Genomic DNA, 23744 nt, shown 5'->3' with positions numbered 1-23744 from the left:
TCATGAATAATACAGTTTAGAGCCTCATGTCAAGCAGAATTTAACCAAAAGTAAAAGATCTCAGTGTGCACACTACTTTATATTATTAATGAAGTAAATAACATACACCAATAGCACTCAGAACCCAGCTGGCTTGATGATGCATATCAGGGTATAACAATAATATAATTTAGGTGTTACCATTTTGTAAATGTGTAAACTTTTGACCATATGGGGATTAGATTTTATATTATCTTTCTTATTGGTATTCAATCTATTGGGGTTATTTTACAGTATGAAAAAATGTGTCTACAAATAGGAGAGGCTTGCTTAAATGACGAGCATTGCCTCCTATATCATTTAACCATATTTTAGCCAAGCTTTAGTTTGGTTGTGAGAAATGTTACACCAATTATCAGTATGTGAACCAAAATGAATCTATAGGCCACTTTAGATGATTTTGGTGTTACTTCTTTCCCCCTCTGTGATTTCTCTACAAGCCCAACCAAGTCCACTCATTTTGTTTTGTAATGTATTTGAATTGTTATTTGACTTTGCCTTCATAGCATGAAAAGGCAATCACATGAAGTCCATATTGTAAAAACAAACCTCTAGCAGGCATAAAAAAAGTGTAAAACAAGCCTCATATTTTCCCACATCCCTATATGTCCTCCCAGGAGCTCCCAGTAAGATGTATGGTTAGTAACTTAAATGGTAGGCCTGTGAAGATTTACAGCTGGTGACATGCAGAAATATGATTTGAAAGCATTAATAGAGAGATCAAGAGAGAGATTGAGAGAGAGAGAGAGAGAGAGAGAGAGAGGCTTAATGTACCAGGTCCCCCAGAAATATGATTTGAAAGCATTAATAGAGAGATCAAGAGAGAGAGAGAGAGAGAGGCTTAATGTACCAGGTCCCCCAGCAGTGTTAGCCTATCTGCATAACTAGGAGCTGGTCCATACCTGACCCCATGTTAACTAGGCCTATAAGGTTTATCAAAAGGTTTTAAGCCTACTCTTAAAAGTACAGAGGGGGTCTGTCTCCCGGCCCATGACTGGTAGATGATTGTAAAGAAGAGAGGCCTGATAACTGAAGGCTCTACCTCCTCCCATAGTACATTTAGAGAATCTAGGTAGGCCTACCAGTAGTTCTGCCGTCTGGGAGCATAATGTTTCAGAGGGATATATATGTTTAAATAGGCTAAAAAGTCTCATCATGGGCGGTTCTAGGCAGGGGCCAACAGGGGCCAGTGAGCTGAGCTTGGTCCCCCCCTGTGGCCACCCCTCCAAAAGGAAGACCCCCCCCCTCTCTCATAACACATAAACAGTATTTGACTCAACAACCGGACTCACAATCTAGTATTAAATACTGTTACTGAAACAAATATAAATCATGATATTTAATGACGTACACTGTTATTTGGCATAATATACATATATTTATTTTTTTAAAGCGATCATCTTTGTCTATTTTTCACCTGGGTTTAATGTTCCCCATTGACAAAACAACTGGCCCCAGTTTGTCCCCCTCAGTGAAAGTGGTCTAGAACCGCCACTGATCTATCACATCAAATTTAGATTTTTGTTTTTCAGAGTTTCTTGAAGCCCAGTTGTCCACAATTTCAGAGAGAGCTTCTTGTGTTCTGCTGTTTGATAGTGATGTGATGTGCTCACACAGTGGGAGGAGAGATAAGGCAGGAACTGAGGAGGGGGAGGAGGAGGAGGAGGAGGAGGGGGAGAGACAGGGCTGGCAGGGAGGGAGGGAGGGAGGTCAGAGCAGTTTGAGGATCGGCGCGTTGTTTCCTGTGTGGCTGTGCTGATTTCATGAAGAGGAAGGAAAGCGACTGAGAATAGCGGCACGCTCGTCCTTCTTTGAAACGGATTTCTATCTGCGTCTCTCCCCCCCCCACTTCAAAAATGTGCACTCCTCCGTGTTGTGTCTCGCAGGTAAGAAACAGCATCCTACCGCCGTGTTTTATTGTTGTTCAACAGCACAGTGATGAGCTCTGTGCTAACATTACGTCGCCTCTCGTTTCAGTCTTGTTTACTGTTTGTATGAACATAGGTTAGCCACTCACCATCCGCTTATGCGACTCAGCGGTTTTTTTTTCTTTTTTTATGTCATGGTAATTTCCTAAACCACTGTCAGCTACCGGAATTCATGTTAAAGGGGATATTGAATAACTTCACTGTAGTATCGTTATAGTCGATGGAAGACAAAGGAAACCAGCCGTCACACATACAGTACAGTAGGCTACCTGCTGTCCCAAGTAACGTCATCTCTGAATGCTTTCACAGATGTGCTGGATGGAAACAGGGAAATACTGATGGTTAGCATGGCCCAGACTTCTCCTTTCTGCATATCTAGGTGGTGATAAATGTGTTTTGTGTTTGTTTTGTTGCACTTTTTAGGAAATGCAACCCAATCCGACTCACGGCTCGCACAGACACGACCCCTTGAAGATGGTTTATTTTCGTTTCATTTTAGTTGAAACAAAAGTTAGAAGCTGCAAAACTGCTCGGGAAGACTGATGTTGCCCACATGTAAACTGAACTATACTGTAGCCTACTGTGAAGTGAATTGTTCTTTATCCAGTGTAAACATGTTTCTTTCTAAGTTCTGGAGTTGCACATTTGTTTTTGAGTTAGAGCCACTGTCTTATTTTGTCATGAATGAGGTTTTAGACCCCATGTAGAACATAAAGGGGGATATATGATTAATCAATAGTTATTGTTCTAAAACAAGTGATTTGAAAACTGAACTAGGTAACATTATAATAATTAATACTTAAAGCCCCTAACAAAAAAAAATAGTTGCTTTCCAAACAAACAATTTGATAATGTTTGTTTCTTTTCAGGATTAATTCAAGGAAATATATGAAAGATACACCGTTTCCAGAATTTCAAATGAAAATATTATTTGTTCTGTTTGATAGTAAATTAAATATTTTATAGTTTTCCGGCTGTTGTTGAGAAAAAAATCTGTGAATACGAACACGTCACATGTCTTATCATTTGTTATTGTAAAAATAATAAGTAGTCATCAGTGAAATATAGGGGTTGACAGTTGCATTGTTGTGGACCTAAAGTAGTCTGAGGCGTGTAATTAATATTAAGTCACCAAATTTACTTTGTGTGTGGTTAAAGGATTGTCTTCAGTACTTGAAGGTCTCTCTTCCATCGTGCAGTTTGTTGTCAAGTAGTCACCGCTTAGATGGCCCCAATAGAAATTTAATTACACATGCAATTCCAAGTGGACCGCACTTCTATTTTCTGCTCTTTTCAAAGACTCAGATGGAAGCAGAGAAGGATTAAGAGGAAATGAATGATAAACAATGAGATCAGTTTTGTGTTGCTGTGCTGGTGGTGGGCTAATCCCTGTCACAGGCACCCTGTTTAGTTTTGCCGCCTTCTCCTATTTATGTGTATACTTGTAATTAACTTCTTTTGGGTGCATATATGCCCCTCTTGATGTTTGGAGTAGCCCAAATTGATGTGTGGTCTGTTAATTTCCTCTTTGGCTCTGAGGTGGAAATGGAGGCTGGGTGGGCGTTGCTTGAGCTAGATTTGGGGAGAGGAGCAGACATGGTGAGTAGGCTACATGGTGAGGGAGCAGCTCACCCACTATGTACACACCATGTCTCAATGTGATCGGGGATGTATGTGGTGTGGGAAAAGGGGGTAGGCTTAAGTTCAGTGTTTCCCCCAAATCACTGCAGGCATTGGCTGCGACTGCGGGACAGGCCTGCGACCATGTTGGTGACTGTAAGCAACACAGATGGCACCGTAAACTTTGGCTGTTTACATGAGCCATAGGACCAAGAGACTCGTTCAGGAAGCATCCTGTCTCATACAGTACCCTCAAGTAACACTTCAAGCACTGAAACTACACCCTGGACTAAGGTGGTTAAAAATGTCAATACTTTGCAATACCACATGTTTTAAAAGGATACAGTCTCTGTTATTTTATTGATCGGGTATGGGATCAAAAAGTGCCAAAGCTTTAACTCGTTACATCTTCAGTCATATTTTAAGCCAAAGCGGCCAAGAGCAAAAGTGCTGTTCAGTCAATGCTAATGTTTTTGAGCAATTTAGACAGTGTGCAAGAGTTTGCCTGCAATTCTTGGTCATTAAAAAAAGTAATTACTCAATATATTGGGTGCCTAGGAGTTGTATTTTTGCTGCCGTGGTATTGAATCAGGCATCTGTATGTTTTTATTGTTACTAGAATTGTACCAATAAAGGCCTTGTACACCCACAAAGATGTCAGCGATTAGTGTTAGTGATTAGACCTACGGTATGTGGGTTTAGAGTTGACTGACAGCTACACTACTCTGTTCATTTTGTAGAAGCCATTGCACAGGAGGGCTTGTTGACCTGTTATCACACTTGTTAGTGCTCAGAATTGATCACATCACAAGTTCTCACCATAGATCCATCTGTTTGTAACCTGCCCTGGTCTTATCAGCGACAGTCGTTAGAATCACCTGGCTGTACGGGGCCTTTAAAATATGCTATTGTGACAACCCTACCCTGGAGTCTGTGGCTGTGCAAGCAAGAAGTGTTTAGATGAGGCAGAACTCTTCTAAAATGCAACTGCATGCTTATTTCAAACAACATCATGTCGAAATCATTCCATGTTTGGAATTCAGAACGTTTGCCGCCTAAGAATCCCAGCTGACTGGAATGCGATTGCCAATAAATTCCTAAACTATTATTCCAGCATCTCTACCACAAACACATCAGATAATGGTGTAATGGAAATTTCTACATACCTATTATCTTTTACCATGAAGATGAGTTTTTGTCCTCCTTAACCAAATTCCTGATCTTTGAACCCTCTCTAAAATGTTTCCAAGCACAGTCAGTAAAAGTATCAAGTGAAAGGTGCCTGCGTGACACCCTTATCTTTGATTCTGCTTTGTATCCGTCCTGTGTGAGACTCCCCGGTACCATGTGTCTATTCCACTAAGTCTCTCTCTCTCTTTACGCCCGTCCTTGATGTTCCCTCCCTTTCACATTGAGGGGTTACCATCTGCATCTAGCAAAGAGATAAAGGTGCTGGGAAACAGTTTTGTATCAACACGATGTGTTGTGTCTTGTCCAGAGCTCTGTGTTGATCCCTCTTGAAAAAAGCTTTTCAATAAAGTTAACTTTGTTGTTGTACAATCCATATTTTTCAGATTTCCACAACATTAGTCTGACTGCTTGTTGAGGAGATCATGGCTAGGGATGCAACTTACTATGTGCCAATTATGTTTTTGTGAATTAAAAAAGCATTTAGAATACCAAGTATCATTAACTTGTGAAAATTGGTCATCACAGTTTCCCAGGGCCAAAAGTGACGTCTTCAGATGGCTTCTTTGGTGAAATAAACATTTCAAATGCAAGACTTTTAACTTCCAAAATGATGAAATGTAGCAAGTCCTACAATTAAGACAATTTCCCCAACTATCTGCAGTTTTGCTTGAAAAATCACCAAAACAAATGATCCATTCTCAAAATATTAATTAATCAATTGATGTTGATATCAATTAATCATTGCAGACATATCCATGGCACAGAGTAGTGTTGTTTATGGGCTGTAAAATCACTTGACTTGTAGATGAAAGAAATATTGCAACAAACATTGACATAGATTTCAGACATACATTTAGCATCACTGTCTCCACGTGAGGCATGTCGGCTAGTTTCAGCTTCCCTTCAGGAATTTTGCTGTGGTCAGCATCCCTGCTGGAGTTTGTTGTTTCACACTGACATCACTGGCAATCTTTCATCCCTTTTGTCTCCCTCTGAACTGTCATATAGAAGCTCTTCCTCACCCTTTGACTTCTTTTTTTTTTCCCATGTCATGTCTGTGAGATGTATTTATTTACTAAAGAGGAAGGGTTAAAAGGGCTGATGAAACCGTGTGAAATGTTGTCTAAGTCCTCGAATGGAACCATTAAGGCTCTGTGGCTGTGGTTTGATATTTTGAACATGTTAGTACGTATTTTCATGAATTCATTCATCTTGATAATTTTGTGGCTATATCATTTACTTCTGTCAACCATCTAAGGGTAATACTTCTTTTAGGTCTGCAGTGTTTCCCCTAGGTTTACACGCCGACACAAACACATGAAGGAATCTTGGTGTTCTGTGAAGCTGTAAAACACAAGTGTAACACATCGCATAGCAGCAGAGCTATATTTGGATTGGGCCAAGTGAATGTTGTGAACTAAACAGGAAACAACTGTTTGCTCTAGAGTAAAGAGTGCGTCATTAATGAAGATGGGTCATTAATGTGTCCGCAATGTGTGTTCAGTTGCTGCGTTTGCTGACCATGGCCGAATAAATCTAAGATGATCCACAGTCTGTTTCACGATTTCATCATTGAACATTTACTACAGAAAAAAAAAACCCACCTAACAGAACAGTTCTGGATTGCCCACAATAGTAAACAATGGCTCAAACTAATGGAAGAAACAGGCATCTTGATCAAGACAGCATGATGTTGGATAAGCCATGTGGATCTGATATCGGTTTATTTTCTACTCGCTTCCTGTTCTTGTCTGGTCTCCTTCCTTAGAGTATTTTTTGTTTGAGAAGTCTTTGTCTGCGTGCTGTTTTTCCAGCTCTTCACTGTACCTCGGTTCTTCTTTGTCTTGCTTTTCTTTTCTGCTTATTGGACTTAACTTTCTCTCTTTCAGTTGTCGCTAGGGGCCTTGTTTGCCAAGAGAGAAGCAAAGACCTCCCTTTGTGTATTGGAAACAGAGCAGTGATACATTTTTGCTGTGTGTATACAGCTGCCTAGCTATATGGACAATAGAGGAGCCGCCAGTCATGATATAAGGGGAAATGGAGCAGGCCTTGATCTGGAGCTTTGTTTAACCTTAGTTTTGTGTGAGAAAAATTGTGGACTTGTAGTGTAAGGTGTTCCGTTTCCTCTTTCCCTTGTTTGTGTTTTTACTTTGATGGTTTCTCCTCACTATGCTCAGCAGAAAGCGTTGTTGTAATTTGAGATCCAAGGGTGTGTCTACAGTTTCGTCCGAGCCGTTGGTCATGATTCATTGTGGTTCATAAACGCTATCCAGAGGCCACTATCATTGCGCTCTTAACAGGGAGTTCCCACAGTTTAAAGCTGGATGTCCCAAGTAAAGTAGGACATCATGGATACAGATGAATGTATTCGATTTGATGAATGAATGAAACAACACTAATGGTTGGATCAAGCTGAGGGTTATACTCCCACAGACAGCCATAAAAGTTGTTCTGCTACATTTATCTCTTAAGCTGTTTTGACAGTGCTCATCTCAGTCATGAGTCATGTCTGTCTGCGCTGCTATATATTTTCCTCGAGAATATGCAGTGAGATGTACAACTGAGTGTTCTTGTATCGCTCCTGATAAATATAAAGAAGACAACATCTCAAATCAGCTGATGAAAGGGTTTCCTTCCTCTGGAGGGGAAATCTGTGTCAGCGTCAGCAAGATAGCTTCATGGTGCTGCCAAATACTTCTCTCACCAATGCTGTACTCTTTTAGCTATCATCCACACGTCACCTCCTTATATGTGGCAGCGTTGGTGGCACATTTGCTTGGAGGTTTGAATTGCTTAAGCAGAAAACTGTAAACAGACTATATTTTTTTCTCAGCAGCTCCTCGTTCTTCTTTGCTGCGTCTACTGGGATATAGCAAGTGACCTATTTTTTGCTATTGGTCTGTTTGGTATTGCGTGAAACAGTTGTTTCTGCAGGTGTATGTGCTCGAGAGTTTACCCCTGTGTGTTTAATTTAGGCTATCCCCACTGCTTTCTCTTTATTAACTAATTCTGCTCTTTTCTGCTGTGTCAAGGATAATAAGGCTGTGGAGAACGGAGTAGGAAAAACATTGTCATTATCATCAAGGCACTGTGGAACAGCTCACAGTCAAAGCCCAGATGTGGTCTACAGATTGTCTACGTGAAGGACTTTTTAAGATGTGATGGTTAAGCATCCAGCTGAGGGTCAAAGTCTTATTCTGCCTTTGTTGCTGCTCACTTTGACCAGCCTTTGGGTTCATTTCCTGAGGGTATTCTTACCACTGTGTCCTATCCACCCTCCCCGCTTTAAGCTGATGTACGTGTTGTGTGTCCTTGTCTTTTCAGCCTTGAACAGCTGGAAGGTGGCCAATGGTTTGGTGGTGAGGGGTTTGAGGGTAAAGGGCAGCTGAAGATAACAAAGGAAGGGGGCAGAGGGGTGAAAATGGAAAAAGAAAGGACAACAAAATTCTCACAAAGTAACAGGATGGGGGAGGTCAAAGGAAATTAGAGGAGGAGGGTGAAACGGAGCTTCAGGCCGTTGTCTCCTGAGCGTCCCACAATAATAGTTTAGAGAGACCTGTAGCCTTCAAATGACTGTTGTTGAAGTCAAGAGTTATTTTAAATCGTGTGGTATATCCAAGTGGCTAAAGTTCCTAGTTTCTGTATTCTGAGATGAAGATCTTCTGGAAGCTAGTGGGGGGGTTTCTGTTGATTGAAATAGGAGTTTACACTGCAGACACGCCGACCACCTGTTGACCTGCTGGTGGGGCAGGCATGTGATTGAGAAGGGGGTGGGTTGGACCATGAAGTGCGTAGGGTCAGTGTTGGTTCCCATGGATACTCTTTTTGTATCGGATGTTTTGTGGAATTTTTCTGGATGTTCCTCCTCTTAAAGCTCCCCCCCCTCTCAGTTCTGCCTCAGCTTGCTGTGGGCCCCTCACTGTGTGTGCAGTCCACCGGTGAAACTCCCCCTAACTAATGAAATCTAAACACCCTCATGACTTTAATCATCCTGTTTTGACTCGCCTACTTTCAGTCTGTTGTGGTTAATTAATTAGAAAGACGAGTGGGCACAGCAGAGACCAAGGAGACCGCTTATCCTGTTAAGCTGTGTGTAGTCGAATGGAGACCAGAACCCCCGACATAACACTTTCTCTAGATTCAAAGTTTGAATTCCGTGTTTGAACAAAAGCAGAAAAATCACATGCAGCCTTGGAGGCAATATCTCAGACCTCTTCAATTGCATCCACCTTTAGTATCTCATGCATTAGTATCCTCTGAGCACCTCTACTATCTTCCGTGAGTGGATGTAAGCTCAGCACTCATGAATCCTGAGAGGGAATGAACTGGTCTTATTCTTTGTTGGATCTAGCTTCAAAGCATCAAAGAAGCCTTTGTGTTCGTTGCCCACCACCATTGACCTGATAGAACAAGTGGGTCAAACTTATGAATCGACCTCTTTTTCTGCTGTTCTTAAATCTGCATTACAGAATTGGCAGAATAATTACATCCTAACTTTGTATAGTGATCCATTGCCTCGTGTTTGTCTCAAGCACGCATGCCATCACATGGTTAAATGAATAACCACTTCTAGGTTTGGAACACGCTGCTATTGTAACACAGTGTGAGGATTTCAGGAACAGAAAATTGAGATAGTAACAATTAGATTACAGAAGAGTACAACAGAGAGATCTGAAAAATGAATGATCCACAGTCAGAATGCAAAACCTTTTAAACTTCACAACGCCCTTCAAGAGTAAGCTCAGCAGGATGTACCTGGTCTGACAAAAGTCAGACACAGGACTTGGAAGACCCGCATGGAATATCTCTGATTTGATATTAACAGATCATTTTTGTTAAGGTAAACACCCGCCTGAAATTTTAAATTCTTGTGTCTGAGGGGTTTCTAGTACAGAGATGCTCTCTGCCATACATGCCATTGCAACCTACCCTGTAGAGCTGCGTTGTATGAGCAAAGCAGCCTTAGCTGTGAACTGAATTCTGATGGTCAAGTATGTCCTTGATGGCAGTTGAAGTCAAGTGGCTAATGTGTGATCCATGTAAGTTTTTAGCTTGTAGCAGTGCACTATAAGGTGTAACTCATGTCTGACCAGTCTGCTATGTTGGCTCCTCCTCGCAAAATGCTAGCAGGATTTATCTACGCGCACACATGTGCTTGCCGTAGACACAGAGTAGCATAGAACTGAATTATATAGATACGCCTTTTAGTCAGTATGGAACCGATAACCAGGACCTGATTGATGCATCTCCCTATAATAACATTTCTTCAGCTCAAGATAAAACCAATGAAGTGTACCCTTTAGGAAAGACTAGCAGGGGAACATTGGGTAAGAGAGAGCATTGGAGTCAGACCATGTGGGCCTACGTGTATTGATTCTAACCATTTGCCTGTGTGGATCCACGAGTGTGCAGCATACCACACATTACTGTCATCTGGAGCGTAACGCAACACATCACACAATGTTGCACGCTAGCTTTGCCACATCTGTAACCCCTGGCTAAATTACAGACCCCCGGTTTAAGACCCACACTCAGACACATGGGCTTGGATTACCGTTCTGACTGTAAAACAAATTGAACTGATCCTGCTGAGATGCATCAGCGCTCTAAAGACAGAATAATATGATAATCACCAGAGATACATGTATTCCACATTGTCAAAGTAGATTTAAGCCACAAGCTAGACGTGCTGTTGATCTTAAATGTTTCAACTTTGACAAGCTTGGGTGTTGCTGGAGAACATGTGTCATATCAACCTCTCTACTTCTTATTTTCATTTACAATTTAATGTTTGTTAACAACAACAAAAAGCCAAGAATGATTAATTAGGTAAAGTAAATCTAAGCTTCAGATTTAAAAGATGTAGGCTATAGAACATTTAGGACATTGAAAAACAATTATTGAAGTGTATTAAATGCAGAAAAGAAACCATATTGCATAGAATTTAATTTACATATTTGTTTAATCAAACAACAGTTTGTTTCCTGTAGTCAAAGGATGAGGTAACCCTGGCCTATATAATATTTGCAAAATTATAATACAAAACCCTCTACTAAAAGCTCTGAAAAATGATGTCTGGTTAACAGATAGCTCTGTTAAGTTAGCCACACTGTTGCGAGGTGTGGGCAGGGGGCTTCAGACCACCTAGATATTGAACATGTTAGGCCCGAGGCCGGGAGCTCTCGATGTGGAACTTGTCATTGTTTGGTGATAGGGAGTATTATTAGACTGTAGCCAAGAGATGAGTAGCGGGGAAGAGGGCTGTGTGAGACAGAGCTCTTTAGCCCGACATCACTAGCTCCAATCATCCCTGGTGTACAAGGATGACAGAACACCTGCTCGGCTTGCTCATCCCCGGTGTCAGCGATGCAACTTTCCCATTTAAAAACAAAACATTCAGGGCCTGGACTCATTCACTCTCTCCTGTCAGAAAAAAAAAACCTATCCCACACAGCGCCTCTACAGGCCTGGAGCGCTTCTGTTGAACAGGCTGGATTTGCAGTGCAGTCTATTTGCAGTCGTTTTTTAAATATGTGATTTTTTTTTTTACTTTGTATCGTTTTTATATTTGCAATTCATTTGTTTTATTTGCAGTGCCTTTCAGCAGTTGTATTTTGTTTTGGACGTTTGCATTTGCTTCGGAATTTGCAGCATTCCCGCAATTCATTTTGCTGCACATTTTTAGTCGGTGTCAGTCAAACTGTTTGGGTCAGCCCACCAGCAATGGAGCCCAGATGTACCCTTTTTAGTTTACCACCCCTCAATTACAGACCACCACATCAGGAGTTCACCTTTCACCACAGCAGTATGTGTTCTACAGGCTGAGGAGGAGGAGGCTTACATACACAGGGTGGGGTGGCTACATAAAGACATCACACTGTATAATTATGTAGCCTCCTTCCTCCCAAACAGAACACAGAGCCTCTCTTTACCAGACTGTCCTCCTATATTAAAGCCTGTACAAAACGGAGTGGGCCTCTGTGTGTGTGTGTGTGTGTGTTTCTGGGTGTGTGTGTGTGTGTGTGTGTGTGTGTGTGTGTTTCTGGGTTTGTGTGTGTGTGCAGACAAGACTGCACTGTCTACATTGACCAAATGCCCACTTTGAAGCAGCAGGAGGGGTTTTTCCCTCGTGATAGGAACCATGAATTAGCCAATAGACAGACAGGCGGTTGTCTTCTATTTAAAGTTTCCCATGTCCAGTTGGATGCTATTTTTCTTCTCTCTCAGGCCAGCAATACATAGTGACTTTTCCAGGATTTTGACAGCTGAAGCGCTGAAAGAAGGAAAATACACAAAAGAACCGGACATAAATTCACATAACATTTTTCTACAATGGCTGCAACCAACCTTAAAACAAACCTTGGAGGATGTTCTTTTTGTTGTAATCTACCTTTAACGTGAACACTATAGATAACAATGTACAGCAGTCTCTATCTCTCAGACACTTAACTTTTATAAATCATTCATTTATAGGAACTTAAGCCACAGCCTCTAAGCAAAATGCAGTTCATAACTTAAGGGACGCCATTAAAGTTTTACCAGCTGTACGATCTTACTCTTTCTGTCCACACTCTGCATAATGCATGTCCATGCTGAAAGAGAAATGATTCCCTTGTTGCTCCTTTAAGGTCCCTCCCTTATTCTTCCTATAACATTTTTTTGTGGAATTTGCCTCAACTGATTTGAGGAAGAGCAGAGAGGGTGTGTTGTTTAGTTTGTTGTTTAGGGCTTTATAAATATATACATTAAATGTACGACTCCTCAAGGACTTCAAGGATTTCACAGTGCTCAAAAAATGTAGTGTTTTTAGTTTATTCCTTTTTTACATGAGTGACTATTAAGCGATTTCATCTTAATGCTTTTTCTCTTTGTGTTACTTCGGTTATATTTCAAAGTTTTGTTGATGTTGTTTTTTTGCTTCACCGTTTTTCCTCCTAGGAAGATCAAAGTGATGCCTCTGTAGCTGACAGATGGTTGCAAAATGTCCGTGTCAGATGGCGTATAATAGTGTGGAAAATTGTGCTAGTCTTATAGAAATGGTTTCCAATCTCTCTGTCCTCTCTCTCTATTGTTCTCTGTGTGCAGCTGGCCTGCTGTTGCGGCACAGCGGCATGCTCGTGCTGCTGCAACTGCTGCCCCAAGATCAAGCAGTCCACCGGGACACGAATCATGTACGCCCTCTACTTCCTGCTGGTCACCATCGTCTGTGTCATCATGATGTCCCCCACTGTGGAGGAACAGTTTAAAACCCATGTGAGTACGGAAGTCACACACAGCTATCACTCTTGTTTTGTAACTGCCTAACTTGTGAGTATATTTGCTTGCAGAGATTGAGTTGCACAGCTAAATGTAAGAAAAAAGAAGATGAGGTGGAGTAAACGGCACAGAACAAACATGAACGCTCTCATCTGAGCTCTATGAGAGCCTCATAGAATGGCTACTGAGTGACTCTGTTCTGTTCTCAGGACTTAAAGTGATTCCATAGTGCAATGATGAGAGACAAATGATGAATAAGGATGAGAAGATCGAATCAGGTTTATTCAGAATTGGTTATATTAGATGACGTTTCTTATGTTATTTAAAAACTATGACATTACTGTCCAAAAACAAGAAAACACTCAAATCTGGCCGGAAACTAATTTCACCAATTATTTCTGCTGATTTCTGAGGATTTGGAATGGCTTGTGTTCAGCAAAAAAACCCATAAACAACCAACTTTTCATCCGAATCTAGCTTTTTTATTTAAATGTTCCTATTTCTAGGGGAGAGGGAACACATGAGTGAGCTAAATGTTCAAAATCAGCTGCTTTCTGGTAATGAATACAAAAAGGCACAATTAATACCTGCATTATCAAGTATTAGCAAAAGATATTCCCTGCACATAAGAGGTCTTAGTGTCATTAGACAGTAGAGTGCTATGATAGGAACACATTGTGACCTGAAGCAAAACTGAGAATAGAGTGATAGAGGGGTAAAGGTCACACCATCACTAAACTTGTATTTTAAACCTTGGTGTTGTCTTGGCTGGTGTGCCAACATGTTTTTTTCTCTTTCCGCTATAAACAGAACAAACACTGTGTGAGATACAAGTATTTCCTTTTCAATTCCAAAAGGTAATATAAAAGATGTATAACTTTGCTACAGGCAACTCACTTCTTTACCTGGAGATCTCATGTGTATGTTCACAGCAGTAAGGCCACAGTCTAGGAGGCAGGAGTTCAGGCTGCTAGCTTTTTTGTTTTTAACCGCCCACCTTGCCTCTGAGGCTGGGAGAGGATACACAGGAGGCTTGCTGCTCTCTCTCTCTCTCTTGATCTTTGCGGCTTTCGTGTTTTTCCCTCCGTGTTACCTCTTTGATGCGTCATACTGCTGGTTTGTTATCAGACTGATTTCCTCTGGTTGTTTCTGAGTAAATTCAACTCAAATTGAAGTTTTCTGTGGATGCTGTTATCCTGATCGTCTAGCAGAGTCTGACTGCAAACATAGGTGTCAGCATGTGGCACGAGGTGTCAGAGAGGATGTCCCGACACATCCCCTTCACATCCTTTTTTCTTTGCTAGTTTTGACAGCTGCATATCTGTGCTTTAGAAGTGATGCCGCTGTCATTAGGTACATTTTACATACACTGTGCAGTAGTTACAGTAGAAGACAACTGAGAGGGCTATTTGAAAACAGGTCATTTTCCTTCCATGTTCCTCTGTCAGTCTTTTAACTGTAAAAGGCTCCCTACCATGTGTCTCCTTGTGAGAAGAGAATCCTGTAAAAGGCTCTTCCTAGGGCGAAATGGCCTCTGATAGCCTCATGAAAAACCTGCTGAGTTACAGACACATACACACTTCTAAAAGAACACAGTCAGTCGCACACTGAGCGCAGCGGGAAGTCCCAGCTAAAGGAGAAGCCATTGTGCATCTGAGAGTGCTGTTCTTTTCTTGAAAGATTTACAGCTGTCTGAAACTGCCGGCCCCTTCTCCTCTTAATCGTGACACTATGGACATGCTAATATGCCCCTCAACATGAGACAAAAGCTCCAAAACGGGCTTTTTTACTCGATGTTGTGATGTGTCTCTGGACTGTGCTGCACACTGAGGTGATGACATCTCAATCCTCTGGTGTCTCAGCCGTGTGCTTAACGCCAACAACCTAAATGCAATAACAGGCAAATCCAACACAAGCCTTTTTTAATCTGACAGAAAAGTTCTTTAGTTTACTTTAAAAAGGCAGCTCTTGTATTTGACTTTAATTCATATCCCTGTAGGCTGAAAAAGACAGTAACCTCCATTCTGCGATTATTGTTTCAGAGACTGCATCGTTTGTTGGCAGTGTGTCCCCGAAGCACTTGAGTTTCCTTTTGGAGGCAGCAACAAAGTCCAGATCAACTTTACTGACATAAGACCTTTTTTTTTCCCTCTTTTTTTCAGCTCTCTTTTGGACACACAACTTAATTTCTAGAAATGTATTTTAGTATGGATGTCCCACTCTTTTTTTCTGGCTCTTTCTGCTCCTCCCAATCCCTGTGACTTGCTTACAAGAGGCGGTTAATTTATTCATCTGTGTCTTTTGTTTGTGTACACTGACAGTTGGTTGTAAGGCCCCTCTAACAGCCTGTAGAGAACGGGGAATGAAAAAAGGTTTCATGGAGAGAAAAGGGGCTCGTTGTTGCTGCCTGTTCTCTCTTTCTGCTGCTTTAGAGGCGTGACAATCAAAATAGCAGCTATTGAGCCTTTTCTCTGAGGCCGCGCTCCGGACAAACATTAGAAGAGCAGTGGAGTTTTTTTTCTCTCAACCGTCATAATGATCTAGTGAAAGTTTGGGTTTGTGATTTTGTCCTTCAGATCCCCCTCTACAAAGAGTTGTGTGAGAAGCTGAATCCAGGAGATAAATGCAAAACTCTGGTTGGCTACACTGCTGTCTACAAGGTGTGCTTTGGCATGTCCTGCTTCTTCTTATTCTTCAGTTTCTTCACATTTCGAGTCAACAACAGCGATGGCTGCAGGGCGGCTGTGCATAATGGGTGAGATTATTATGTTTCTCTTTCTTCCCTCACCTTGAACCTGCCAGTCATCGAACGATACAGCAGCAATACATTTTGTACAAAATAATGAAGTGCCACAAGCAGGCAGATTGTCAGTAGTGCTGGCATTGGGTAGGTTACTTCAGAATAATCCAGTAAAGTCAAAAAATAATGTCAGTAAAAATGAAGCATCTCTTTGATGGACCTTACCCAACGTGTCTCGACCATATCCAGTCTGTATGTGTTTCTAAGTGCTCTTTGTTTCAAATCCTTTCAAATAGTTTTCATTGACAGAAACTGCTTGACTTTTACTTAATGTGACGTTATCGCTGTCTGTTTATTTACAGTTTCTGGTTGCTGAAGTTTATTGCTCTGGGAGCGTGCTGCGTTGGAGCCTTCTTCATCCCACAAGAGGAAATCTTTCTGGAAGGTGAAGACTGAACACCCATCAATACAGCTATTTCTTTATTTCATTTAGATTTTTTTTTATATCATTGGCCATTAATACATCCACCTCAATTTGGGATGTGAAAAATAATTATTAGAAGAAAAAAAAAGTAGTAAGTTATTGCAAGTATCGGTATTGCAAGTGTATTGATGAGCTGCGTCATTTTCAGAAGTGTCTAAGAAAAACAGCAGCCTTTAACACAAACACTCCATGCCACCTTTTCATGGTTTCAATCAAATCTTATTGCATGAAAGTGCAATATTTGTCAATAAATCGGAGACATCTCATGTTTAGTCGTCTCCACGCTGAAACAAATTGTCTCTCCCTCTGGTCCCTGCCACAGTGTGGCGCTATGTAGGAACAGCCTGCGCCTCCATCTTCCTGCTGATCCAGCTCATGACCCTGGTGGAGTTTGCCCACAGATGGAACACTAACTGGTGAGTGCAGCATGTCTTCTCTCTGCCTCTGATGCTCAGTTTAGTCAGGAGCACTCTTGTCATAAGTTTACAGTTTTGCATGGCGTTGGAGGCTTTGCTCAAAGAATGCTCCCTGAGTTTGCTGAGCAGCATGCTTCCAGGGAGCGTAGGGCTAAACCAGTTCACAAGGGTGAAGCAAAGGCTTGAGACAGAAAGGAGGCGGCTGGGGTGGTGGAGGCAAAGCTTTGCCAGCAGCTGCAGTGTGAGCAACATTTGTGGAGCAGAGATCAGTGAGACAGAAGTTGTGTTTAAATGGACCGCCTTCATGTGAAAATGAGCTGTGATTGGTGTGGTTCTGTTTCCTGCATGAATTAACGCAAAGCTTTGTTACATCTAAACTAACAATGCATGCCTGCACTGTTAGTAGGAGCAGAACAGAGGCTTGAACAGTTACTCCTGTAGGGAGAACTGTATGCAAATGTTTAGAAACAAACAATGAGCCTTTTAGCTTTGTGTTTTTATGGATGGTGGGGGGAATTGGCGGCAAGCCGACCCTGTGTAGATTCACAGAATGCACATTGTCTTCCTTTCAAACAGACACACATACCAAAGTAGATTGTTTGGATATTGTTGAGATTTTCAGTAAAACCTGCTAAGCTAATTACAACTGATATTTAAAGCACTTAAGCAACCATTGACCTGTCTTCTTGTTTCCTGAGGATGCTGTAATAATTCACAAAATATAACTTTCTCTTTCTTTGAATTTTTCTTTAGGACAGTATTTCCTGAGTCCGTTTTCTTTGCTTTCCCCCAGTTCACTTGATCTTTTTTTACTTATTTCATTTCCTTTACCCTTGTTCATATTGCTTTTTTTATTTTCTGCTTTTGTTTTTTCTCTCTTCTCTTTCTGTCTGCAGGAGCTCAGGAGTGAAGTACAGTCGCTTTTGGTACGCAGCTTTGGCCTTTGTGACGCTGACACTGTTCACCTTAGCAGTAGGAGCCGTAGTCTTCATGGGTGTGTACTACACCCACCCTAAGGCCTGTCTACACAACAAGATCTTCCTGGGCATCAACGGCAGCCTGTGTTTCATCGTCTCTATGTTGGCCATTTCCCCCTGCATACAGAAACGTGAGGACCTGTGGCCACAAGCACATCATCTCATTTGACTTTTAAATGCAGTCAAAGCATTTGCATGAAGGTTGCTTTTACAGAGAGTGTGTTGCCTTAAAAGAAACCCGTAAATGGCAAAACATTATAGATCTCAACCATAGACAAAAGATATAAAGTAACGATAAGTTCAACTTTGTGATAGAATACTTACAGCTATCTCATTCAGTCAAAGAATCAAATTAATTCCTGTTATTACGTCTGTGTTCCGGCAGTGCAGCCCACATCAGGCCTGCTGCAGCCAGGAGTCATCAGTGTGTACGTCATGTACCTCACCTTCTCTGCCTTCTCCAGCAAACCAATAGAAAGTGAGTATGAACAAAAAAAAACACAGTCAGGGATCAGCTTGAATCAACAGTTACCTTATGTATGATGAGTCATGGGTTAGGCTTACTAATGCTGCAGCAAAAACCTTTTCAGTCACACTACTTTGGATGATATTCACAAAGCTGCAGTGACACAGGTTCAGTCATGGGCAAGGGACAATAACCAAATAGAAATACTTATTGTGTTATAAAACTTTCAAAGGTTTTGTCGCATCAGAACATAACCAGAAGAACACTGGCACTGATTGGTAGTTATTACAGGAGATGTGTTTTTGCTTAGACAGAAAAACTAACTGATGATAAGACACATTTAGTGTTAAGGAAATATTAGTATATATTAATATATAGTATTGTCATATTATTGTAAAGTTACTGTTGCAAATAAATATAGGCTGTTTTTATCAATTAATTTCCTGTTTTAGTTATTTTTTTTAGATCATTTACAGCGAAAATGAAGCAGATGAATACAGAGTCAAAGTGTCTTTATGTGATAACATCAGATAAAGAATACACTTTTTTTTATCTGACAGGTAAACTGTCGTGATGATTTCCTACTGAAACAGGATCGAACCAATCACAAGATTGGGACATAAACATTGAGATGACTTCTGTTGGATCGTTAGCTTCGACAAAGACTTTTAATTGGTCGGAAATGAGTAAACACCCCTAAGTGCAGGATAAATCATCAGACATTTGAAACTGTTTACAGGAAGATAAAATCCTGTTATTATGATGTTAAAATACTCAGATAATGCTTTATTGAAATATATATTAATAGATAATAGCATTTGAATGAACTTTGAACACAGGAATGCTGGATTAAATCCAGGAAAATATATATTTTTTATTTCATGGGGACTTTATGAGCTCTATGATGAATATTTAAAAATTCTATTTTCCCTGAGAGAACATTTTAGTTCTTAAAACTAAAAACCTTAAAGCCTCAGTTTCTACGGTTTAAAAAAAATATATATATATGACATAATGTTGTAAATAATACTTTAAACTTGTAATATAAACATGTGCCTTCCTTAAAAACACTCAAGTTACGACTTTCAGCTTTTGTTCTTGTCATGTTGGTCTATCTCCCTTTCCCTTCCCTCATTCTCTCACCACTGCTTACACTGTGCCAAAATCCACACACTCCCACTACATCTTTCACACTGTCACTCACTACTTACAATACTCCCTCCAATTGTTGTATCACCTCATCCATCTCTGTCTTCACATCATTTCTTTCTAGTGGTGAAGATAAATGATGTGAACACAACAGTGTGTGTTTTTCCCTTCAACTCCGGGCTGGAGAGCGACAAGAAGATTGTCACCGCTCTGGGAACCGTTATCCTATTTGGCTGTATTCTTTACTCTTGGTAAGACACACACACACACACACACACACACACACACACACACACACACACACACACGCACGCACCTTTTGCTTTTATCTCAAGGTCTAGAAACGGTCAAACCAAGTTTCCCTAAAACATAATCTAATCCCATTAACAGCAAGTCAGTTATAAACAAAATGCAATAAGAGTAATATATTGTATGCCAGGCTGTAGCAACAGGGACAGACTTGTTTGATTGGCTGTGACTCAGGAAAGACAGTCGGGATTGGCTGTGGCTAAGCTGAGGGTGTGAGAGACGAGAAATGTGGCTTTTTTAACATTTGTTCACATGTGTTTTCTATCAAGTGGAGGCATCGTGTCTTTTGTGGTCATTTCTCTAAGGAGAGGGAATAAAACTGTGCAGCCGTTTGAAACTGCCAATTATTGGAAAAATATACAGTGACTGAATTATAGCCTTTCTCTCCCTTTATATCTCTTTTTCCACCTTCCTTCTAGCCTGACATCCACCACCAGGCGAAACTCTGCAGCACTCAGAGTGTGCAGGAACAGTGAGCCAGAAACTGAGGTAAATGTAATGTGGAAACCCCACTGAACAGCCCTTATTTGTATCCATCATTATCAAATGATACAGATTAAAGCCAAAAGACATGTTGTGGGTGTCTATTTCCTAGTAACCTGTATGTTTTTCTTTCTCCTGCAGAGAGCTCGCTGCTGTTTCTGTTTTGGAGATGACACAGGTGAGGAAAGTTTCCCAACCCCCCACACATATTAATTCTCCTCCCCTCCACATATCTACCCAGCTCAGTTTGTTCGCAAATGTCCCCAGTCGCACACAGAGGGAATACACTCATTAATATTCTTCAGCCAAGCTGAGGATGGTGAGAAAGTATTGGTCAGCAAACACAGATGATGTCACTGTTACTAGGAGGTTAGTAAGACACAGTGAAGCAGGACCAGCAGCAAAGTAGAATTGTTAGGAGGCAGACACTGCCCCCTGCAGGACAAAAAAACACTGAATGCTGTCAAATACACCAATCAGAAAAACTGTATCACCTCAAGTACACGTCTTCTATTTTAAAGTTATAAAATGTTTTATTTTTTGAATGACATCAGACTTTCTCACAAGTTGTTGTTTACAGTATTTTCTGATATGAAAATGGTCACTCACCACATCCTCTCTGCATCATTAATTGTGCGTTTTCAGATGACTATGATGAGGAGAGAACTGGCTCCGGCCAGAACGTGGTGTATGATGAGAAAGAGGCAACCATCTACAGCTACTCCTACTTCCATTTTGTCTTCTTCCTTGGATCGCTCTACGTCATGATGACCGTCACCAACTGGTTTAAGTGAGTGGAACTCAGCTTGATGCACTCTCTGTGCTTTAGTGTTTGGTCGTAATTTGGTATGCTTATTATGAACATGCATCCAGTTACTGTGGCCTCTCAGACTAAGATAATACATAAAACACAGTGAGGGATATAATATGGTCTTGCTTCATTTCTTGGGCTGTATATACAAAATATAGAAGTTAAAGTAGCTCCTAGTCAAACTGGCACAGAATAACAAGCCCCCAAGACTTACCAGTTTGTGGTCTTTGTTTGAAAATCAGTTTTTCTCAGTATTATATTATCTCCAGCTTGAAAAAAAATGCTTATTCCATAGCCAAACATACAGAAGTTCATAACGGATACCTCTGCAGAAGAGGGGATGAGTTGTACGGCACTCTGTTAAAAATTATGAAGTATCAACATGCGTATGTGTTTAAATGTGTTTCTTAGTAACCGAATAATTAAACTGATGAGAAATCAAATCTACTGCTCCTTTAACTGATGAACATCTTTCAAAGCAGAGGTATAATATTAATGGCTACTTAGGGTTTTATGACACAACATTTTACATAGGCCTGGTGTGGCTTTATATGACTTTAGATGGGCCATCATTAAAGCCACCATCAACTTGTGTACTTTAGTTACCAATACAACTTAAAATGCGAGATGGGAAAAAGCCCGTCTTTACTCTTATTCCTGTCATTCTATGTAAAAAGTGTAACCACCCTTGTGTCAGACCCACAGGAAGTTACGAGCCCATAACTCTGCACTTCATCAAAGCAATTAAGAAGTGTTTTGGCATAGTTCATTATTTGATTAGTTTTTACAGAACACATATTTATGTACTTGGCTTTGCTCACTGTCGTTGACCTCATCGTTTTGTTTCCCACCAACTAGTTTCAGAGACAAACCCTAATCTATCAGCCCAGAGCTGGATGTGTGAGTTCTCTTTGCAAATAGGCTCGCTGCCTCAACCTGTGTCATGCTCACAGCTAGTTTCTGCAGCCTTCAAGCGACTCAATAGTTAGTACAGGTTTCATTGAGTAAGTAAAGGTTAAACATTTGCCTTCTGTGTGCTTCTGTTACAGTTATAAAAACCATGAGATCGAGAAGTTTTTGGATGGTAGCTGGGATGTTTACTGGCTCAAGATGGCCTGCTCCTGGGTCTGTCTGATCATCTACATGATGACCCTCATCGCTCCTATGATCTGCCCGAAGCGCTTTGAGGCCTAGGACACTCATGACTTCACTTGAGTCAGGCCGCTCTGATTCTTGAGATGTTACCACCAGGCAGAAGCTCGCACGCTGAGCCAAGGGACCACCACAAACCCCCCTTTACGGTGAAACTCAACCCGAGCCTTCCCTCAGCGTTTTGAAATGGAGGATTATCTGTTGCCTTTTGTTTTATAAGCATTTTTTTCTAACTTTGATTTACAATGTAAGCTTTTAATACCTTGATGGCAATTTGTTGTATTTTACTACCACTGCACCTTGAGTTCTGTAACACTCACAGGTTTGGAATCATATGAAGCACCGCAGAGTTGAGTTCCTTTTATTAAAACATGTGAAGCGTCCGGCACCCGCATTTTGAAGTACCTTTCGTGTGTATGTCAGTGTTTATTTGTTTTCTTTGTTTAATTTTACTCTCAGCCAGACATTTCACTTCATTTCTGAACACTTGGACCATAAAGATAGAGCAGTTTGGAATAAATGTATTTCAGTTCAATATATTGCCAGACAAATTGTATTTATTGAAATGTTTCTTAAGTCCTCATAAATCATTTTTGCATACAAGGTTGAATGAGATTTGTTCCCCACTTTGTTTGAAAAACCTCATCTCTCAGGCTCAGATGTAAGCTGTATTGTATATGTTTATGCTTTGTTATGTTGCGCCCTTTTGTAGACGTTTTCTATGCAACAGAACAAGCTCTTTTCAATATTATATTATATTCAGAGTTGTGCAGTTTCCTGTTAGACCTCAATGATTTGGTGTTCCAAATTTTATTGTCAGGGCTCCCTTTGAGCAAGATGTTTTCTGAGAAAAATCCATGTGTTCAACATGTCCAGTCAAAACGGTTGTTATAACGGGCAGTGCTCTTTAAGTGAATCTGCCTTATGTAAAAGTGACGTTTGTGAAGCGTTGACAAAGATTGGGATCGTTTGCCAAAGGTAGATGTCAGAAAATAAAATACTATAGTATCAGATTGTTTAGTCAGTAAACTATCAACATTATGTATTTGCATGCACACACAGACTCTTCAATCAGCTGTTTTCTGTACAGTTCTGGAGGCTTTATGCCTTGTTTTTGTTACATGTTATCTCACAACGGTGGTCAGAATAAGGTAGCATGAGTGTGTTTATAGTAAGTTATTCAACACTGGATGTTGAGTTCACTGCCGAATAAAACTCACTCGAAGACCTTCACCTGTTTGTTAGATGTGTAACATTTTAGTGTTGTTCAAATGCAAACGTTGCACATCTGCAACTGCAAGTCGTTTGTTTTCATCCATCATTAATAAAGATGTTCTTGTCTGATGATAATGTTAACATGTTTTAATAGCTTCATGTACATTCTGGCTTTAGTCCTGTGATCAGTGGAGAAGTTGTCCTACTTCTGCAGATTTTGTTTTATTTGACTTAAAATGTGTTCATAATTCTGCATTTGAACTATTTGTGAGGAAGCAGAAGTTAAATGGTGCTCTGTAGCTTTGATACCAAGCTATGAAAAACAATCCCAAAATCAGATGGCAGGGACTCCCTGTGAGCCTGTGTGACACCATAACATGCTGCAACTCTTTTTTCACCATGACGTTTGTTATTAAGAACAGAGTTGTGGGTTCCATGATGTTTACAGTGTTCACACTCTGTCAATAAAACATCCACTGAACGCCACGTGCTGTCTTTATTTGCTGAT

General features: G+C 40.7%; 1 protein-coding gene across 1 annotated transcript; it reads left to right on the top strand.

The window, feature by feature from the left end:
* The first annotated feature begins 1750 nt into the window (after positions 1–1750).
* On the top strand, positions 1751–23722 carry serinc5 (serine incorporator 5). The gene is made up of 12 exons (XM_020653627.3): positions 1751–1925; positions 12864–13031; positions 15611–15789; positions 16137–16219; positions 16581–16674; positions 17571–17782; positions 18037–18129; positions 19391–19517; positions 19995–20064; positions 20200–20236; positions 20704–20848; positions 21919–23722. The coding sequence occupies exons 1-12, from the start codon at positions 1896–1898 to the stop codon at positions 22061–22063; spliced, it is 1383 nt and encodes a 460-aa protein (XP_020509283.1). The 5' UTR covers positions 1751–1895; the 3' UTR covers positions 22064–23722.
* The last annotated feature ends 22 nt before the right edge of the window (positions 23723–23744 follow it).

This window comes from Labrus bergylta, chromosome 2 (genome assembly GCF_963930695.1).
Source record: "Labrus bergylta chromosome 2, fLabBer1.1, whole genome shotgun sequence".
NCBI classification, from domain to species: Eukaryota; Metazoa; Chordata; class Actinopteri; order Labriformes; family Labridae; genus Labrus; species Labrus bergylta.
The sequence above is the reverse complement of the archived record's forward strand: the minus strand, read 5'-3'. Positions and strand labels throughout refer to the sequence as shown.

Coding starts and splice junctions, on each gene's coding strand:
- serinc5 (XM_020653627.3), top strand. CDS start 1,896: ATGTGCACTCCTCCGTGTTGTGTCTCGCAG. Junction 17,783..18,036: donor TTCCCCCTGCATACAGAAAC/GTGAGGACCTGT, acceptor GTGTTCCGGCAG/TGCAGCCCACATCAGGCCTG. Junction 18,130..19,390: donor CTCCAGCAAACCAATAGAAA/GTGAGTATGAAC, acceptor ATTTCTTTCTAG/TGGTGAAGATAAATGATGTG.